A 20,987-nucleotide genomic window follows, 5' to 3' on the forward strand; every position below is an offset into this window, starting at 1 on the left:
TTAAAGTAGATGTTTTAGGTTATCTTTATCGCTTTTCGATTATCGATTACAATAAGAGCTAAAAGTAGTTTTGATTTCCAATTGGACTTAAATGGAAAGGTAAAGAAAATGCAGTTCCAAAATTGGAGTAAGTTTCCTTTACATATCGATTTTAAGTTAATCGTTTATCGGTGACGTTTTTGATATCCGATATTTAAATAGGCTATATATATATATATATATATATATATATATTAATATATATATATATATATATATATATATATATATATATATATATATATATATATATATATATATATATATATATATATATATAATTAATATATATATATATATATATATATATATATATATATATATATATATAATATATATAATATATATATATATAATTAATATAAGTTTTATTCGAGAAGCTGTGCGTTTTGTCAATTTAAATGTAATAAATATTATGAGTTAATATTTAAATTGTTTGGCTAATGCTGTCTAATCGATGTTCTATCGATTAAAAATGGCTAAGTAGTCGAAAAAAATATGATACTTTTACTTCTTTAACCTCTCAAGTTGATAAGTACTATAATATGCGACACCTGCCGAGCCTTTTGCGTTCGATTATTGATGAACATTGTTAAGGGTTCATATTATTGCAGTTTGACGAACACGGCTCGAGTATCAATTTGATTAATTTTGTTATTTTGAGTTTTTGTCTGTAGACGATCGATGTTATAGGTGAGTTGATAATCGATTAATCGTAACTGAGAGATATGGCCGATTTGGGTGTGGGCAGCGGCGATGTGGTGTTCTCCTCCTCGTCGTCGTTTTCCTGCGAATCCTCCGGTTCCCCCAAAGCGTGAACAAACTCGTAGAAGTCGATGCGTCCATCGCCATCCACATCCACCTCCTTGATCATGTCCTCAACTGGTTGTAAAATGGGGTTAGGGAATATGGGCGGGGCAATGGGCTTAAAGGGAACTTACTGTCCTCCTCGTCGAGATCTTCGCCCAGGCACTGCAGCACCGCTCGCAAATCGGAGGCCGTGATATATCCCCGATTGTGCTTGTCGAAAACGCGAAAGGCGTCGCGTAATTCCCGCTCCTCCTGATCGGCAGACGATAGCCCCGACTTGTCCTCATACGTCATGTTCGACAGGATATCAACGAACTCCTCAAAACTGACATTGCCATCGCCTAGAAAACAAACAAAGTGGGCATAGCAACAATAGAGCATACAAAATCATACATTTTATAGCCTTTATACAAAGATTTATCTTTCTGATTGCTTTTGTATTGGAAAAGTATCAAGGGGATTATCTCAAATCATATAATTTAATTTCTAAAGCTGTAATATTCTATAAAACAAATCCATTTCTATACCTAAATGTTTAAAATCTAAGTTGTAAAAATTATATGTTGTATACATAACATAGATAGTAATATGTGTTAATAATTCCTTTTGCTTAAATTAGTTCTGTAAATGTATTAATAATTGTTGGGTGTAAATTCTTTGCAAATTGATTGACCTTAATGGCAATGTATATCATTCCCAATCCCCCCGACTACTCACCATCCACGTCGATCTCCTGCAGCATCTCCTGCAGCTCCTCCACTCTGGCAAACTGACCCAGCGATCTCATCACAGTGCCCAGCTCCTCTTTGGTGATGCAGCCATCGCCGTCCTTGTCGAAGAGCCGAAAGGCCTCTCGAAATTCCCGCATTTGTCCCTTGGAGATGATGCGGCGTTTGTCCAGGGATTCACCTTCCGTCAGGTTTGGACCTTCGCCGATTCCCAATCCCATTCCCAAATCCGAGGAGGCATAGGATATTTGACGGGTTTTCGTCTTGCGTCTGCTGCGTGCATTAGACGACGTCCGTGGAGGAGGCGGACGATGTCCTCCTGGCTTCATAGACGGTTCGTAGTTGTCGTAGGACTCCTCCTCCTCCTCGTCCTCATCCTCTTCTTCTTCATCCTCCTCCTCCTCTTCGTTGTAGTCGTAGTCACCCATTTCCTCCTCCTGTACAAAGAAAAGAAAAACATACGAAGAGACAGCCATTGCATGGTTAAACAACCTATAAAAATTAGGTAATTTCATTAAAAATATCAGATTACCTACGTTCAGAAAACAGTTGTACCCTTAAAATTATTATTTAAAGTAATTAATTATTGTTTTTAGAACAGGATTTTCTAAATTTATATGGTAGGCTTAACTTTAAGGTTTTTTTTGTAATATTGTAATAACATGTAAAAAAAAATTTGTTTTTCAACTATTTTTTGTTTTTTTTTTTTGTAATTATCTATTGTTATTTTTGGTATAAAGTTATATAGAATTTATCAGAAGGATTTATAATTCAAAATTAGTTCACTTACTTTTCAGCTTTTCTGTCTGCACTGGGACACCAAAAAATAAGGTTTTGAGAAAAACACTTGTGGATATAAAATCAACATTTAACAAATGAAAAAAAAAAATTGCCATTAGAAAAGCGGGTTCCGCAGATTACTAGCTTGATAGTCTTATTTTTTCAAGAGATAAAGATTTGACTATTGATTCGATTGTCTATTTATAGACTTATCAAAAAAAAAATTTTTTTTTTACTTTTAGTCTAATTTTAGTACTTTTCAATGGATTACAAATTGAAACAACTAAGTAAACGACATACTTTTGTTAAAAGTACAGTAACAATTTTTCTTTGTTGCCCCCTTTTTTTTTTTTTGTTTCTACTTTTTTTCTGTGTGTAGAGATTTTCTTACCCGCATGCCCCTCGGCCGCTCGCCCACTTTGATCCCCTCGCAGCAGGAGCTGGAATCCGTATCCACATCCGTATCAGTCTGTTCCGGATGGGAAATGGCAGCACTTCGTTGTGGTTTCTTATCCTTTTTCCGAGGCCTTTGACGGCGCTGCTGTGTCGATTGTGACGGTTGCTGCTCGCTGCTGTGGGCGTGGCCATGGCCACCATCTACCGGCTGCTCCGCATCCTGAACCGCCTGATTCGCATCCTGATTCCCATCCTGATCGTCGCCCTCCGCTCCAACTGTTGCGGTCTGCTCCTCGTCGGGTTCATCGCCACTCACCGCCGCGTTTCTCGTCTAAAAAATGTAAGAAAAAACCAAATTAACATTTTCATCTATTTTAAAATAAAATCTAGTTTAAATCAAATCAAACAACACCTTTTATTCCTTTCTACAACACTTTTAAGTGATACTAAAAAAGTTTATAGGCAAATGTCAGTTGCAAAAAGAAAGCCATAAACAAACAGATAAGTTATTAATTAGCTTATGTAAAATTGCATTTGCACTACTATGCTAATAAACATATCATAAATAAACATATATATTTTCAAAGCATGTTGGATTATTATTAGCTTATATTAACAAAACAGCTTAAAAAAAACTTGAACTGTTTTATTTGTTAGTTATGTGTCAATAACATTGCTTTCTTTATTTATTAATTTGTGTGTAATGAGTTAAAAAATTAATATATAACATTGAATTATAAATACCTTAACTTTTGTTGTGTAAACATCTTAAACACACTCACCATTAGCTGGCGGAATTCGCGGGCAATTGTTGAACCAGTTAAAAATTTATTAACTGCCGTGAAAAGCCGTTTTCCTTCCAACGTGGCGGCCTTCCTCCCGCTTCAGCGGATCTGCGGCAAAGAATCCTCCTCTGCTCCTCCTGCGAAGGTCCTCCTCTTTTCCGCTTGCAACCGCACTTTCGGTTCGCAGGATATGCAAATTCCAAATCGAACGGGGCTGCAAAATGGAGGGGAAAGCAGTGGGGACCACATGTTAATTAAGCAATTAAGAATTGAAAGCAATTTGCATAGCGGACACGTCCGCAAATTTCGCCACCAACGAGACAACGTGACCGTCCGCACACAGACAAAAAAAACTCTGTATATGATATGTTAACCAATTTATCATGTATTTCCTATATTTGTATAAAAAATAACGTCAATAGTTCAGTAAATTCCACAATAATGTTAAAAAATATATATTTTTTGTATCTAAAAATTGAAGTTTAAATGTTGAGCCTATAAATTAAATCATTTTAAATGTTTGTTATATATTTTATTAAAATTTTTTAAGCAAAAAAATATTAAGGATTTTTGTTTTGAATTTAGTTTAGTCTGTAAAATTTATATTCTTTTACATTTGATGTCCAATTATTTGGCGTGAAATGGGCCTTATCATAAATAATATAATAAAACCCTCAGCAGGGTATAAAAATACGAACAATGTAAAATCAGCTTAGGCTGAAAATATCTAATTGAAATCGAGTTGAGTTTTTATCTGTGCAATTCGAACGCTCTGCCCCCATTCACATAGAAATGCGGTTGGCATTCAGTTGAAAATCTCTGCAGCGCAGCTGACTGAATGGTATAATCAGTCTAATAATCCATTTGATTGGCACACATTCAGGTCAGCATTTGGGACCAATAGAGTGACGCGAACAATAATGGCATCGATTGCTGTCAGCGTTCCGGAAAAATGAACGGACTGAGTCAGGGAAACCATTGAGTTTCAGTTGTCACATAAGAGGCAAAAATATTAAATACAGTAAGCCATTGTTAATGTCAAATAATATTGTCAGTGACAAACCTAAATACGTAGCACAAGTTGGTACTTAAAATATGATGATGGGATGGTACTATAGAGATTTTAAATATTTAAAATTTAAAAGCTCCTAGATTTAGTGAGTCTTTACAATTACGATTTTAATTTTATAAAAATCGGAAGACTTTATCATATGGCTGTTATCGAAACTATCTAAATATTTATCTGAAAATTAATATTGCTTAATTATGCAGGTCCAAAACGCGAGATTTCAAGATTTCAAACGTGAAAGACTTTTCATAAAAGTTTTCTCAGAGGAAAAATTTTTAAATTAATATACACTGATAAAAAATTAAATAATAAAAATAAAATATATATTAAATCATCCTATTAAATACAATTCATAAGAAATTGTATGAGTTAAAAATAAATAATTTCAATTTATGTGGAAAATATTGGATTTAAAATAGATCCTATTTAATTTATATACATTTTATTTAATTTAAATATAGTTAAATTTAAATTTAATTTTTAGATATTAAAATAAATTCCAACAACATTTTTAATAATTTAAAATTTCAAATAACTGAAAACCGCAATGGATAAAAATCAAAGCATAAAATATTTAATTTGAGTACAAAATATTTGTATTTAATACTTCTTTTTCTACCAGTGTATCTTATACAATTCTAATGAAAGCATCTGAGGAACAAGAAGAACTCTAATTAAATTAAAAATGATGAACCCATTTTTTTTAAACTCCATTCGAAGTTCACAATACTTGCGACTAAATTTTGTTCAAAGAGTTGGAAAATCTGTACGCTATAATTAATTTATATTGCCTTATGTTAAACACCATTTAGTGGTGGCGTTTTGATAGAATTTAAATAATTCCACCAGCTTGGTAAACAAAGAGCAAAGGCGCTTAATGGCGGCGGTGAAGAAAATGGAGAAAAAGGGGGAAATCCGATTATCGATGTGGCCAGGAACGGACATTACTGGACAGCCGAGAAGAGTCATTTTTCGGAGGCATTTTGCTCCTTTGCTCCTCGCCGCTTTAAAATTGCATTTCGATGGCCTGGAAATTTTTCAGCATATTTTTTTGCATTTCATTTCGAGGATGCACAGATGGTGACCAGATGGCCAGGAAGGATGTGGCCTGCATGAGAGGACTACCAGGACGAAGCCACATGTGCGGGTGGTGCAAAGCCGCAATGAAAATGCCCCAAAAAGGAAGTGCCAAGGCGAGAACAGAAGGACACCCCAGGTGGCCAAGGACAATTGCAAATGCACACTGCCAGCTGAAAGCTGCCAACTGCCAGCATTTTCACATTTCCACATTTAAATTAAAGTCCCTTGACAGACTGATCCTTCATCCAGTTTATAGTATATCCTTCGAGTTGCACACGTTCACACACATTTAATTAACATTTAACGTTAACCTGTCCATTAAGACGAATGATGGCCACATAGAAAACAATGGCGGCATAATTGCAACATAGAAGCTAGGAAAACTGAACGAAGCATTTGCATACAAGACGATGATCGCTTAGCATGAACAACATCATCATCATCACCACCATCATCATCATTCCACCAGTCTGTTCCACGTCAGCGGTTTATCGTCCTAGGTGACGTTCCAATTTTCTTACTTTCCAAGGCAAGTTAAGGAATTAAGAATACAAAAAAATACGAAAACCTGGTAAAACTTGGCAAAACTTTGGTAAATTTAAAGATTATTTTTTGGAATAGTTGGAAAATCCTTTCACTCAAAATGAGACATTTTAGTAAGGGATAAATGTCTTGTTTCATAGGTCTCTGTTTAGTACACTCATGAGCAATCGCCAAAAGTTGAACTTAAGCCAGGGAAATCGCCCTAAAAAATTAGAAAACATGTGTGGAATTTAATACATTCTTTGCAAATTTATAATCATTTTTGTTAAATTCCGGGTGATTTTTTGTTAATGGACTATTTACTCGAAACTGTGATTTGATTTATTTTCTACAAAGCTAATTTAAAAAAAAAAGGAAAGAACATTTTTCTAGTATTTGGGGCAAAGTAAAATTTACCTAAATATAAGGACGATTTTATTTTTAGTTGGATTTTCTGGTATTAACTTGGAACTTGATTTATAACATTTGTCTTTAAAAACTAAGAACTATCGCCCATTCTTCTCAGTGTGTCATTTCGTTTTATATTCCTTAACATCTCATCGCTGGATGTTCCATTGCTCTGTAGTCGCGTGCAAAGACTCTGACATAAAATAAATGAAGACACAACTTTTAACCCCCCTCCCCTATCATCATCTTACTCTCGAATTTTCCCCACTTTTCCCCCACTTTTCCCCCACTTTCCCCTATTTTACCGCTTCTCAGACATTTTCCCCATCCATCCAAGCGACAAATGCTTGGCTTCTGCATAACTTTGTTCAATGTTTTCCAGTTAGTCTTCAGTTGGGACGTTCAAAATGTAAACCACAGACATTTGATACCACCTTTCTTTCACGGAGGAAAAAGTAGTCTCGGCCAAGGTTTAATCAACGTTGCACAAATAAAATAAATTTAATGGCTTAAGTTTTTACCTCATTTGAACATGACTTTATCTCAGTTTTTTGGTAAGCAAAGAATATATAGGATTTAGAGGATTTAATGGCAAGGAATCTCTTTTGTTAGGCGAACGAAGATTTATCCTAAAATTAAAAACTGGTTGGTTCTTTATCTTTATTTATTTTAATTTATTAATTTGTTTTCTTATTTTCCTTTTATGTTGGTAAATGTCCTGCCACAAGTACCAATTTAAGTGCGTTTAAGTACCTAGACATCTTTCAAACCCACTAAATTTCCTAAAATCCCCTTCACCGCTCTAAATTGTCGACCATTTTGTGGCAAACATTTATTCACTTGTCCAAAGCGAAAAACAGAAACCGCAAAATGTTTTCGGCGCGCATTTTATTGTTTAATTGGAATTGTTGCCTGTGGCAAATAAGGAGGCGCATGGATGGGTGGTAATAGCCGCGTGACCGCACTCCCTGTAAACGGATTACAAACGCCACCCCATGCAATCAATTAGAGCGAACAAGGCACAAAAAAGTAAATAACATTTTTGCCAATCTGCCAAATTCTCTCGCCCTGCATTTTCTGGCCCTTGTGCAAAAATTGTCATACGCTGCGTATGCGTTATATTTGCATGCCAATAAATGGTATATATATATATATATACATATATACATATATATATATGTGTGTGTGTGTGGGACGGGGTTGAGCTGCGTGTTTTATTTGAGTGTGTGGAACGGTGGCACACGAAACACAATTCGTACATAAAAGGCGGCAACAAAAAAGTTGACGCATAAATCAAACAAAAGCAAACAAAATAAAATAAAACAAAGCAAAGCGAAGCTAAGGATCCCCCTTGTTCTTTTTCATGTCTTTCATTTCCTCCGCACGTAAATATTTGCTTGGCAATAAAAAATTTAACAACGCAAACAGGCCAAAAAAGCAAAGGAACGGTCCAAAACAAACAACACAATGGACGATATGTGAAGGCAGATCCAGACAACGAAGGATGCTCTGGGGATGTGTATCGAAACAGATAGCAACAGGAATGGAATTTCTATTAATTGGGCAAGCCGAAGTTTATATACACTTGTAGGTATTGCAAAAACGAAATATTCTACCAAACCACTATATACCTATTTGTATGCTTATGCATAAAAACAAATAAATGATGTCAATTTTGCAATATATTTTTGTATTATCTGTTATTTTTTTTAGTTTTTTCTTATGCATTTTTATAATCGGAATAAACATCTATAACTCTAGTTATACGAGTTGTGCCTTGTACTAATCGTTTAAAAATTTCAACTTGCAAAAGCTTTGATTTAAATCATAGTACTCTTTACATGGGTATCAAAATATTGCTTCCACTGAAAACACTTCAACATGTCGTTTAGTTCAGTATCAATTTTCATATTAATAATTTTTTTATTCATAAAGAGTTCTCGTTGAACTTCGTAGTCGTAATTGTCAACGTATCAGATAAATGTTACTTTATAAATGCAGAATTCGCGTTAAATGTGAACACTATGTTGAAAATTCGTAAGAAACAGAGTTGAAAAAGCAAAGAACGTAAAAACTATTCAATGGCTTGCTTTTTAATGGCCAAATAATGTCCATTTTGATCGGAAGATGGCCATTTTCTTTCCTTCTCGCTTATCTCCAGTTGCCCCATGCGTTGGGTTACCTTTCTCCGCCTTCTTGACTAGCAGAATTTGGCTTTTGCATCGCTTCTTACATAATTTATATGCCACACGCCGCTTGCCACTTGCCACATGTGCAAAAAGACCAACTACAGTGCCATGAATATGCATGATAATCAAGTGGCGACGTTGCGGTCCACTCGTTTATGCGTTTTCTCTTTCTGGCCCGCAGGGCATCACATATCGCCCTTTCGCTATAACAGGACCCATTAAACTCAGAATGAGTGCAGAAAACGTAGCATACTTTCCAGGGCACTTTTAAATTAGTGGACAATTAAAAAATACGTTTCCATGAGTACATACGTTTTTAATGAATCCATATTTTAAAGTCAAGATGTTAATTTCTTAAACTTAGTAATTTATATTTTAATGTTTTAAAACGTCTCCATAAGTCCTATTATTTCATTTTATTTAAAATGTATATATTAAAACCATTAATTCTTATTTTGAAGTTAGGATTGTAGTTTCTTTTATTAAGGAAATTATATTTTTGTTTTTAACAATATTCCAAGACTCAAGTTTTTCATTTTTTGTAACAAATATAAAAATACAAATTTTTGATGTGTAAATATGTCCTTTGATTTTTGAATACAGAGTAAAATTAAGTTTAAATTAATTTTCCGAAAAATTTAATTCTTTATTTAAAATTATCTTTCAGTAAATCAGTATTTCGAGTGAAAGCCTTTAAAAATATACAGATATGTTCTTGAAATTTTCTTTTAACAATTTAAAAGTGTGCTACATGTTTTTAAATTTTCATTTCTGACGAGGTAGTACTTCCTTTGGCACGTTCGTGAGTTCGTTTCCGTGTTTAGTTCGTTAGTCACAAAGCAGAGGTACAGAGCCCGCATTTACATGTGTCTTTTTGTGTCATTTGCATACGACTTGAGCCTTTTGTCCAGGTTAAAACCCGACGCTTTCTTTCTTTCCCCAATGGAATTGCAATAAACTTGACCACCAGTGTGCAAAACTTTCGTCGCAGTAACTTTCTCCCCCAAGAAAATGGGCAAAATAAAGTCACTGAGAGGGAATTTCAATTGATTCAAAGCAGGACTTTCGAAATGCGCAAACAATTAGCCCCAAAGACGAAAGTTTCGGACCAAAAAAAGTAAAAAAGTTTGCAGCAGCTGCCCGTTTCTGATTGCCATATCAGAAACTTGGCCTTTGTAATGACTTGACTGCGTAAAATTGGGGGAAATTCGAAAAGTTCGAGCAACACAGAGAAAGTGCATCACATTCCCTGGGCCCAGAATGAAAAATTACTTCGATCGGCGTGCGCCACTTTCCTTGCTTTCCCCACTTTCACATAAATTACACGTTGGCAAGCTTACTTAAGAAAAAAAAAAAGTAAATGCCCAACCTATCTTTGTTAAGAATGTGTATACGTCTTTTCTTAAGTTAAGTTTTGTTATTAAAGCTTTGCATATATACTTGAAACCCGATTATAAGTGGTTTTCGTCCTGAATATTTCCTGTTTTGTAATTGGTTAATGTTAACCTTAAAACTTCACAGATGATCTAAAGATTGCATAACTTGAGCTTGTGGCTTTATTTCTGTATTAAAAAAAAAAAAATTGTAACCTAAAAATAAATATGAAAAATTGAATGAATGTTTTATAGCAATATTTGGTTTACATTTGGTATTGATTGGTATTATACTTCGTTTTAAATTTTTAATTTAATTTGTATTATAATCTGTATTTTATTTTTTGTATAATCTGGCTCTGTTTAGCCTTGTTTTAAAGTGCTTAACAACTGGCCAAGATTTTTCATGCATAGAGTTTCGAACACAAATTGTATTTATGGGCAAAAATTAAAATTAAAATTTTCCTTTAGCGCACGTTGAGATCTTAAGACAAGATTTTTTTTTGCATAGCAATGTTTTGATTGTATGTCATGACTATTCACAGTTGAGTTATAGTAGATCAACAATTCTCAGCAATTCGTCGGAATACTTCGGTGTGAGCATGAAATGGGGAAAATAATAATTATTAAATAAGTAACATGTACAAAAATAGGAAAAAAAATAATAAATAAACTCGAAAAGACGAGATCAATTTGATCAATTGACCACCAACATATCCTATTTAATATTTGATAAAAAAAATGAATTAATAAATTAATGTGACAATGGAAGAATCCAAATTTCAAAAATAAGCCCCTGCTATTATCATTAAAACTTATGTAATCGAGGTTTCAAAAAGCTAATCTGTTCGATATATTATTTGTGTTTTAAGTTAATACGTAACATATCGATATTAATATTGGCGAAAGCATTCAATTCGATGCAAAACATGTTTTCTGTCATCCCCAGCATTGTGTACGGTATAGTTACACTTTTGAGTAGCTCAGCCCTTCCCACTTACAATCGGAAAGGTGCAATCGGCCGCGACGAGGGCCAGAGTATCCTCACCGATCGGCGTCGACATAATCATTTCATCCTGGACTGGATTTCGAAGTTCCTCTTCGATTTCCTCGAGTGTCATGATTTTTGAGTAGTCGACTTCCGGCGGAGGTTTCAAAGGCGATTCTTCCTTTTTGGATGTGAGTGCAATGTGTTTTGAATTATGTTCAATGTTCATACGCTGTTGTTCTAATGCTATTTGGCTTGATAAAGACTCTGTTTTCCCTGGTGGTGAAGTTTTCTTTGGCGGTTCTTGGATGGGATTAGGAACATTATTCATACGTTCGTGGGTGGGCATTAAAAGGCTTCTCTGTGGATCAAAGAGAAAACATTTTGTGTGGTCGACTCCAGGTCGAAGTTGTGAAAGCGATTCTTGCTGTTTGGGTGCATGTGAAATGTGTTTTGGATAATGTGCAGCGTTCATAGGCTGAATTGAAGTCACAGCCCCGGAGGCCAATAGCTCACCGATGCTTTTAGGTGGTGGATATTGTTTCGGTTGTTTTTTTTCTATTTTCCTCGGTGGAGAAGTTGATTCCAATGGTATTTGGATTGATAAAGGCTCTGTTTTCCCTGGTGGTGTAGTTTTCTTTGGCGGTTCTTGTATGGGGTTAGGAACATTATTCATACGGTCATGGATGGGCTTTAAAATGCTTCTCTGTGGATCATGGAGAAAGCATTTTGAGTAGTCGACTACCAGTCGAGGTTTCAAAAGCGATTCTTGCTTTTTGGGTGTGTGTGAAATGAGTTTTGGATTATTTTCAGTGCTCACAGGCTGTGGTTCTGGTGGTATTTGCCTTAATAAAGATTCTGTTTTCCCAGGTGGTTCTTGGATGGGATTAGGAACATTATTCATAGGTTCATGGATGGGCTTTAAAAGGTTTCTCTGTGGATCATAGAGAAAGCATTTTGAGTAGTCAACTACCGTTCGAGGTGTCAAAAGCGATTCTTGCTTATTGGGTGTGTGTGAAATGAGTTTTGGATTATTTTCAGTGCTCACAGGCTGTGGTTCTGGTGGTATTTGCCTTAATAAAGACTCTGTTTTCCCAGGTGGTAAAGTTTTCTTTGGCGGTTCTTGGATGGGATTGGGAACATTATTGATATGTTCTTGGATGGGCTTCAAAACGCCTCTCTGTGGATCAAAGAAGGGCTTATAACCTCTATAGTCAGTCACTATAAGCAATTTTCCCTCAGGAGATATTTTTAATTTGACTGGAGAACTCATTTAGTTGCTAGAAAATTAAAAATAAAAAAGAAGGATAATGAAATGAGGATGTTGATATGAGGATGATAAAAAAGGAGACTAAAGGATTGTTTGGAGGTGTATGTGTGTGTGTTAAAACAATTTCAAAAACCATTAAATAGTAAATAAACTTAAAAACTAATGCTAAAAGCATTAAATTATCACAAATTACTTGGGCAATCACCATAAATTTTGTGGTAAAGTAACATAAACGCTTAAACATGAAGAGGAACACAAAACTTTTGCCCGAATTTATAATACACTTTGAAAAAATATATAAAAAGGAATATTTTGAAATAAGGTTTTCTTTAGATACTCCTTATATAACGTTTAACTATTTAGTAAAACTTTAAGGGATTTAATAAGATAGTTTGTAATATCAAATTACGTTATTATTATTTTTTTTTAAGAACTTTGAAGTTCCAGTTTATTGTCTACTCCCTTACATAATATAGAACAAGTGTAACATTGTTATTTTAGGCGAATGTTTAAATACTAAAATAGAGTATTTTACCAGAGAATTGAATGGCATTTACTGTATGAAAATGCTTTTAAATATTTAACAACTTAGCATATTACCTAATAGTAATGCCCCGATTTCTTCAAAACTTTCTTTCGACAACCACGAATAAAAAATGCATCCTTAAAAGCAAGAAAAACAAAGAGCAAAAGCGAACTTTTCGGTATGCATATGCATAAAATAGAGTGTCCCCTCTTTTTCTCTCGCGTTTTGCAATTTAGATGTTTATCCCCAGTTGTGTCTCCTTGTTGTTTGCTGGTTTTACTGTAGCTGTTGCTTTTACTGGGTGCCTTTTATTTTGCTTTTATTTTTTGAAAATACTTAAGCCTTTTATTCAGTGCGCTTTTTTGCGACGACGTCACCGACCTCGACACTTAACCCTCATTTCCCTTTTCTCCGGTCTAAATTTACATTTCGTTCGCTTCATCTACTAAATTTTACGGATTCATCGCGTACATTTCATTTACATGCGTTTTATTATCTTCTCTGCTCTGCTCTGCTCTCGCAATTTGTTATTTGTTGCCTTTACATATTCAAAAGGGTAAACATGTTTTGGCCAAGCTTTTTCGGTTTTTGAGAGTCCCACTAACAAGATAGAAGTCTGTGTCTGTTGTGGGTCCTTTTTAAGTGTGCCTCGTCTGCATGTGTGTGGCTTATTTTAATATCATCATATTTATGACGTGTTTGAGCACAAAGAAAGTCAGCCAAGGGGGGATGTGTGCCACTTGAAGACCGTAATCGCTGTGACAGCTTTCAAACGGAGGAGGGCAGGACAGAATACCCATGGAAAATTTTTATAACTCCCATAACTCAGGCGTCGGTTTGCGGGATATCCTTTAAACTTGCCATTACAGAATTTTTAGAGCTGGCAAACACTCGAACTGGGTTCAAGAGTTTGCATTTTAAATGCTCTTTAAACCGGGTAACTAAATTATCTCTGACGCCTTTTATTAAATTAATTTGAAACATTTCATTGTTAAAATGTTAGCGCGTTATCCCTTTTATACCCTTATTAGTATTATAATTTCAGACGTTCAGACAATTGTATATATTTTTATAATTTCAGACGTTCAGACAATTGTATATATTTTTATTCAAAACAAAATTTTTATTTGTTTTAGAATTTTGATTTATATTTTATTGAAATCGGACAACGGACAACAATCGGACATAGCTTCAATCTTTTTAAACTTATACGCTTAAAATTTAAAGTAAAGTTTAGGGATTATTTAATTTTGGGTATAGCTGCAAGGGCATATATACTTGGGCTTATTCAGTGCTAATATATACACCCAGAGAAAAACGGCATAGTAAAATTAAACATTAAAATGTTCGCTTCGCTATGATGATGGCTTGTCTAACTAACTAAACTAAGATATTTGGGGATGAAGCCTTTGAATAAAATTGATGACCAAGATTCTTGGCCTTAGCCCAACTTCATGGTAAGCCTACCTTAAACTATCTGTCACAGTTGGAGGCGCCTCCATTTTATTCATTATTCATGCCAACAGGTGGGCAAGCGAAGGAGATGGAGGACGACCCAACATGTCAAGTGGCCATTCCTTATGCATGTAAATCTCCAAATCCCCAAGTGCAGTCACTTGGCGTGTCCTTTTGTTTCTCGTCGCTCGTCGCTCGTCTCCCGTCTGTCTTTCCCTCTCATAAATTATAAACAGGGAATTTCCATTTCTTCTCCACACCAAGTGGCTGACAACTTCTGACTTGACTTTCGACCGGCTTGCTTGACTCCGATTGAGTGACTGGATGACTGGCTGACTGATGAGCAGCTCGAGCTGCGAAACACCTGACAAGCAGCAGCCTTCTTAGCTACATTCTGTATAAAAATAGGCTAAATTAGGCTAAAAATTAAAAATAAATGCTGAAAAACAAGCTTTGTATGTCCAAATGAAAGAAATCATACAAAAAAACTACACGTTTTTAAGTGATAGTAGTATGCTAGATTTATGGCTATAGGATTTTTACAATATTTATAAGCAACTATGCTACAACTAGCCAGAAATAGGCCAAAATGGCTACACTGATTAGAAGGTTATCGGCAATCAACTTCCACATAATCAACTTCGACCTCAAAGAGGGCGGCGGACCAATTAATTTGTGCTCGCCTCAAAACTAAACTAACAAGGATGCAAAGATGATGGGATTTTCGATGGGCAAACAGTGCGGTTGTAATTTCGGGACTGAGAATTGAGGGCATGCCCAAATTGGGATGTGTGTGTATGGTATTTTGGGTTTGTACTCTGTAACTTGTGTTCTGCTGATTCAACTCGATGGGAACAGTAGTTTATGCCACATCGAAAAATAATTATAATCAGTTGGGCTTTTTGGCAATTTGCTGGAAAATTTTAAATTTCCCAAACTCACTGATAGACAAACAATCGATTATAATCGATAACTGTAAAGAAACTCAAAAATAAAATTATATACATTTTTATGAAATGTTTATTTACTTTTTTTTGCTTTTTTGCAGCAACCAATTAAAAATATAAACATTAAAGATTATACGATAAAATATCGTTTGTGAAAAACTAACAAATAATTTTATATCATAAAATTTTGATTGGAAACACTTTTGTTCGAACGGAAATACTAAAAATATTTTAATATGGATGCAAGGTGAGTGGTTTTGAGTTTATATTCCATTTTAAAGTTTGTAAATTAAAAAACATACATTTTGGATGTTACATTTTCTTTTAATTAAATTAATGTTTGGCAGCGAACGAGAACTAAGCTTTTCTATTCAAGCTAATTAAGGCTCTTAAAAGCCATTTTAAGATCTCTGGCTGGCTAATGCTATAAGATAAAACCCCGCCATCCACTTTTGGCCTGTTTTTTTGGGGGGTAACCACTTGGATTACACTTAGCCGAAATATATGTGTTTGTTTGTTTTTCTTGTCGCTTTTTTCCTCTGCCTTTCTCTTTCTCTTTTTCTGCATTTCTTTTTGTCGCCGACGGTTATTGTTGCCAGTTTTCCCAAACAATGCAGCCCCCCAAAAAGGACAACATGGAACATGGCGAGACCTTGTGGGGAGTGGGCGGTGGGTGGGCAATGGGGGGTGGTACATGAATAAGGACAAGCAAGGCCACCACCACCATCTAGCGCCCGCTATATAGGATACTTGTCATTGTGGTGCACTTTTATTTTCATCTTTTTTTTTTTTTTTTTTTTTTTGAGCCCTCCACTCGGAAGCCGCTCACCTGAACGCCGGCACAGGAAATGGGTAACAGCTTATTGCATAACCCACAAGCGGGCCAATGTCGCCCGGCTGGGATTAGGCCAGCCCACAGATATAGATGCCCAGCAGCCAAGAACACACTGGGCCAAATCAACCTTATGGTAAACAAATAATTACATCTTTAAAGCAGGGTTGCATCAACACAATTAAGCAAACACATGCACACACATGCAACGAATGTCAATGTAGAGTTGAGAAAAGACAAAAAAAAATTGTATTTGGATAAGCGATAAAAAAAATAACTTTAAGTACTGTTGTTGGCTTGCCTTGATCTTATCAGCACCTCAAAGAAAAGAATTGGATTCTAGCAACCTAACCATTAAATATACTTTAAAAAAATTGTCACAGATATAACTGAAAACACCGGAAAATATAGTTTCTAGTTAGTAAAAAATGGATATGTTTAACAAAAAACTTTTAAAATTGTTGCTATCTCAGATGCCTTTCATTACATTTCCTTCAAATGATTTACAATGAAGTTTTTAGAGCTAAAAAATGATGACACCTAGTTTCAGCTCGATCCCTTGTCGAGCGGATTGGGCCCTGGCCCAACACAAAAGAAGTACTTAATTTCTTTCAGTGCCTGCGCACACTTCCCTCCATTCAATCTTTGCTGCTATTCCTTTCGTCGGTTTCGTACACGACTTCATTGCGGAATTCTTTGGCCAAGAGGAAAAAGCTGCTTTCGACTCAATCAAGTTGATAGCGGGAATGAAGAGTTGTGGGCGCGAGGAAGTGGGGGCGTGGCACTAAAATGAAGAGCAAAGGTTTTGCTCCTCCAGCTGCAGCGGCAAACTTTTTCGCACCAAAAGAGATTTTCGCAAACTGCAAATTCTTCCACTTTGCTGCCTCTTGCGATTCATTCATGTAAAATCTGGCATATATTCATGAGTTCGTTTTTGTGCGTATGTATGTATGTGAGACACACACGCACGCACACACACATTTGAGCAACTGGGCTGACAAGTTGTAACATGATTTAATTCATTAAATGAAAATCATATTTTATGATTTAAATTGCATTTTCCAAGGCAGTCAGCATTGGTATGTGTATGTGCTTGCTTAGCATCAATGTGTGTATATTTGCGTCAGTGTACACTGAACAAAAATAATAATTAATCCACATCAACAATGATTTTTAATCAAAAAAGGGATCGTAAATCTATTTTGTTTTAAAGTTTCGTTAAAACTATCTAATTTTCTCTAGAAATAAAATATAATTTTCATAGTATAAAAAAAAAATTTTAGCTGTTTTTTGGTATTGTTTCTAAATTATAATACCATTTGTTTTTTGATTATTATTTTTGAGACTTTACACAATCTGTAGATCTCAACAAGTATATAACCATTTCCATAGGAAAGTTTTAGGGCAAAGAATCACCAGGGAACTCTAATAAAGAAAAAAGAGCCACGTCTCGTGGGAGTTCCTTATTTTTTTTAAAGCGGATGATGAGGCAATTTGATGTCCCACGACTACAACCCCTTTTTCCCCATTTTCCCTCTTGCCTCGAAACATAATTTAGCGGAAATTCTGTTTTGTTTTGAGCGCGCCTAAAGCCAATACGGAAACAGTTAAAATAAGGAAAGAATAAAGGACCAAAAAGACGGAAAAGTGATTTTTTTTTTTTGTGAAAGAAAAATGGGGAAAAAACAATTTTAACTTGCTAAGCTTGAGTGTGTGTTTGTTGGTTGTTGTTTTGCGGGGGAGAATGAAGATGGCAGGAATTTAAATTGAGCGCGCCCAGGAAAATCGAGAAAAATTCCAGCATATTTCTGCTTTTATATCTCCCGGTGATCGTTTTATTCTGAACAAAATCATTTATCATTTTTCGCCCCGCTTGATTAATGATTTTATGGTATATTTGTTTAGCTTTCTATTTATCTCTTTGTGTAATTGCTGTTCCCGGGAAAACTCTCGAATGCTGCGCCACCATTTCTGTAATTGCTTCCGATCGGATGCAATTGCAGCCAACCCACCGACCCACTTAATCGCTTAGCTTTGCACTCCAGATTATATAAGCCCTGATAAATGTTGTCTCCATATTTCGGTCTCTCCATATTTTTACATCGCTTTTCCTCCGACTTTCCACCGCTTTTCCTCGCTTTTCGCAAGTGCCAGGCGACCCCTAATAAGTATGCTACACATTTTGACAGACTGACAGCTGAGGCCAACGTGAAACCCAAAAGGGGCGTGGTCGGGAACAGGGGCAGGGGACTTACAAGCTAGAATTCGGAAAAATTCACGGCAGAGATGGTCGAGTGATTTTGGGCATTTCAAAGCCAAGACAATATTATATTCTTAAGCTCCAAAAAAATATATATACTTAATTAAGTAATGACGTTAAGAAAGCTTATAAATTCACATTGCTTAAGAAAATTTCTTGAAACTATATTTATTTTTAAAGCTTTGGAAATATATAATCTTAAGTAATACACATTGAATATTAGCAAAAGACGCCAAGAAAGCTCATAAATTTAAGAAATAAATTAAATATCTAAAAGCTGTAGAAACAATTTATTTATTTAACTTTTAAAAATATATATATTACAAGCTCTTATATATTTCGCGTTAAAAGTGATGACTTGAAAACTAACATTTCCGATTAAGTTTCTCTTGAAGCAAATTCCTTGCATATTTAATCAAGATTTTCAATTAGGTTTTTATTGAAGAAATTTTGTTTGAATATCCATAACATCACAGGCGTGACTCACGTCTCCGCTCTCAACTTTTTTTTGGACACGTTCCAGAGCTTCTGGCCAAAAGTGGAGTCTTGGCCTGCAATTAACGCAACACGATTTGTTGACCCCGGTCTCTTACACTTTCTTGGCCCGCCTCCCTGATTGCATTTGGCGTAATTTTTAATTAGGCTTCTCGCCCTGTTGGCGTAGGTTTGCTTTCCCTCCTCTCCGCTTTGAACCGGGCTAATTGCCTTCCTTTTTTTTTATTTCTTAGCCAGGATCAAGTGGACGAGGATATGTGGCTGAGAAGAGCTGTGATTTTTAATTTAATAAAAACTCCGCCGCACTCCCTAATTGACCAGATAGGGCAAAAACGGCTATACACAGAGAGAAAAACTTACACATGATGCCATGAGCAAATAGAAAATTCAATTCATTTTGGAAAGTTTAAAACTTCCGGGAAAAGAAAAAAAGAATAAAATGTACATCTTTTGACACTATATAAATATCAGAAAGATAATAAAACTTTCAAAATCCTTTAAGTATTTAATGTATATAAAACTTAAAAAAAAAAGTTTAAAATGTACATTTTTTCATTTATTAATTTAATTATCTGAAAACAAAATATAAATTGTAAAAACCCTTCAAATATTTAATCTATAATAAACTTTTTTTTTATCACAATTTTTGATATGATATATTATCTGAAAATACTGAAAATTGTAAAAATATTCAAATAACTTATCTATATTAAACTTTTTTTTGTGTAATGGGCGGGAAAGAACCCGAGGCAGGGGGCGTGACAGCCAATAATTCATATGTCTCGCCCTAAAGCTATCAGATTTTACAATTTTTCCAGTCCTGTTGTAATCTGCACCGCCGCATGTCAATACATTTATCCATATTTGCATTTTGTGGTTTTGGTCTTTTTGGGACTGCCAGTATAATTCCCGTTGAAATATTGCACCTGACATTTAAGGTTGATTAAAATGGAATATCTGAATTGCATATGAATGGCAAAAAAAATATGGTCATTGAAAATAAAAACAAAATGTCTACCCAGAAATTGGTCAAACAGTGCAAGAATCTAACGCCTGGTAAAAATATTTAGAAAGAACACAAACATTTCCAAACATCCGTTCACAAAAACGTTTTTTTGTGTGCTTGATAAATTTAAGAAAAGCCGCGGGCCATAAAAACATAATTATTGTTAGGATATTTCGCTAGCATGGCCAATTACCCCAATAACCCCGATCGTTCCTAACGCAGCTACATTACCCTTATCCCTATAAAATTGAATTTGTATTATTGTTTTAAAATAGTTCTTATTTTTACAAAAAGATTTAGACACCTGCGTGTGACTTTTATGTTTGGTAAACTGGGAAAGCACATTTTTTTTTGGTTATGTCTGAATGTAAGCAAAGAAATTTCGAGAGTGTTATCATATGTCGGGGATTTAAACTATACCACATACTCGATTTCGAAGATATGAAGCGATCAAAGCTTTGGGAAATGGAAATTCCGGAATTATCAGAATCGAACCAAGTCAAGTCCCGAAAGCAGACGCCGATTAACAACGGCTAAAGACCGAAATGTGCAACAAGAAATGAAGCTTCTCACACGCACATACACACATGCACGCACACTCACAAGAAAAAAAGTCGTTTTAGGTTTGTTTTGGCTTACACGCAAGTTTGCAATCCGGCAACGTTTACAGTACGAAATTCGGACAAAACCAGACTTGTCCGTAAAAGGGCTCCGAACTTTCCGCAGCTTAGGACCACACGCGGCCAAATCGGACAAAAACTAACACGATGAAAACTACAGTGTGACCGCAGAAAAGTCAAAACATTTTACCACATCACGAACATAACGAAAAAATGAGTTTTTAAAAGGATATCGATAAGGGGGATTTATTGAATACCTCTATTGTAACGTAAATATGAGTAGTTTTTGAATATTTTAAAATAAGCGTAAAAATTGTAGTCGAGTAAAGGTCAAATCTCAGTTCTTTATATAATTTATCATAAGCTGAGGAAAAGTTTCACTTGATAATTTACAAATTTTATTAAGTAA

At 35.1% G+C, this 20,987-nt stretch overlaps 1 protein-coding gene across 5 annotated transcripts; it reads right to left on the reverse strand.

The window, feature by feature from the left end:
* Nucleotides 1–405: 405 nt before the first annotated feature.
* Nucleotides 406–20,701, reverse strand: LOC108137339 (probable calcium-binding protein CML12). 5 transcript variants are annotated; one of them, XM_017258975.1, is made up of 6 exons: nucleotides 20,598–20,701; nucleotides 3,536–3,752; nucleotides 2,749–3,084; nucleotides 1,567–2,014; nucleotides 981–1,190; nucleotides 406–921 (listed from the first exon to the last, which is right to left on the reverse strand). In XM_017258975.1, the coding sequence occupies exons 2-6, from the start codon at nucleotides 3,536–3,538 to the stop codon at nucleotides 749–751; spliced, it is 1,170 nt and encodes a 389-aa protein (XP_017114464.1). In that variant the 5' UTR covers nucleotides 3,539–3,752; nucleotides 20,598–20,701; the 3' UTR covers nucleotides 406–748. The 5 variants fall into 5 exon arrangements, with proteins under 5 accessions (XP_017114464.1, XP_017114465.1, XP_041566827.1 ...); XM_017258976.2 differs by lacking the exon at nucleotides 20,598–20,701 and adding an exon at nucleotides 20,386–20,537; XM_041710893.1 differs by lacking the exons at nucleotides 406–921; nucleotides 981–1,190; nucleotides 1,567–2,014; nucleotides 2,749–3,084 and adding an exon at nucleotides 11,181–12,447 and having other exon boundaries at nucleotides 3,542–3,752.
* Nucleotides 20,702–20,987: the final 286 nt, after the last annotated feature.

Source organism: Drosophila elegans, unplaced genomic scaffold, assembly GCF_018152505.1.
Source record: "Drosophila elegans isolate 14027-0461.03 unplaced genomic scaffold, ASM1815250v1 contig_149, whole genome shotgun sequence".
Classification (NCBI taxonomy): Eukaryota; Metazoa; Arthropoda; class Insecta; order Diptera; family Drosophilidae; genus Drosophila; species Drosophila elegans.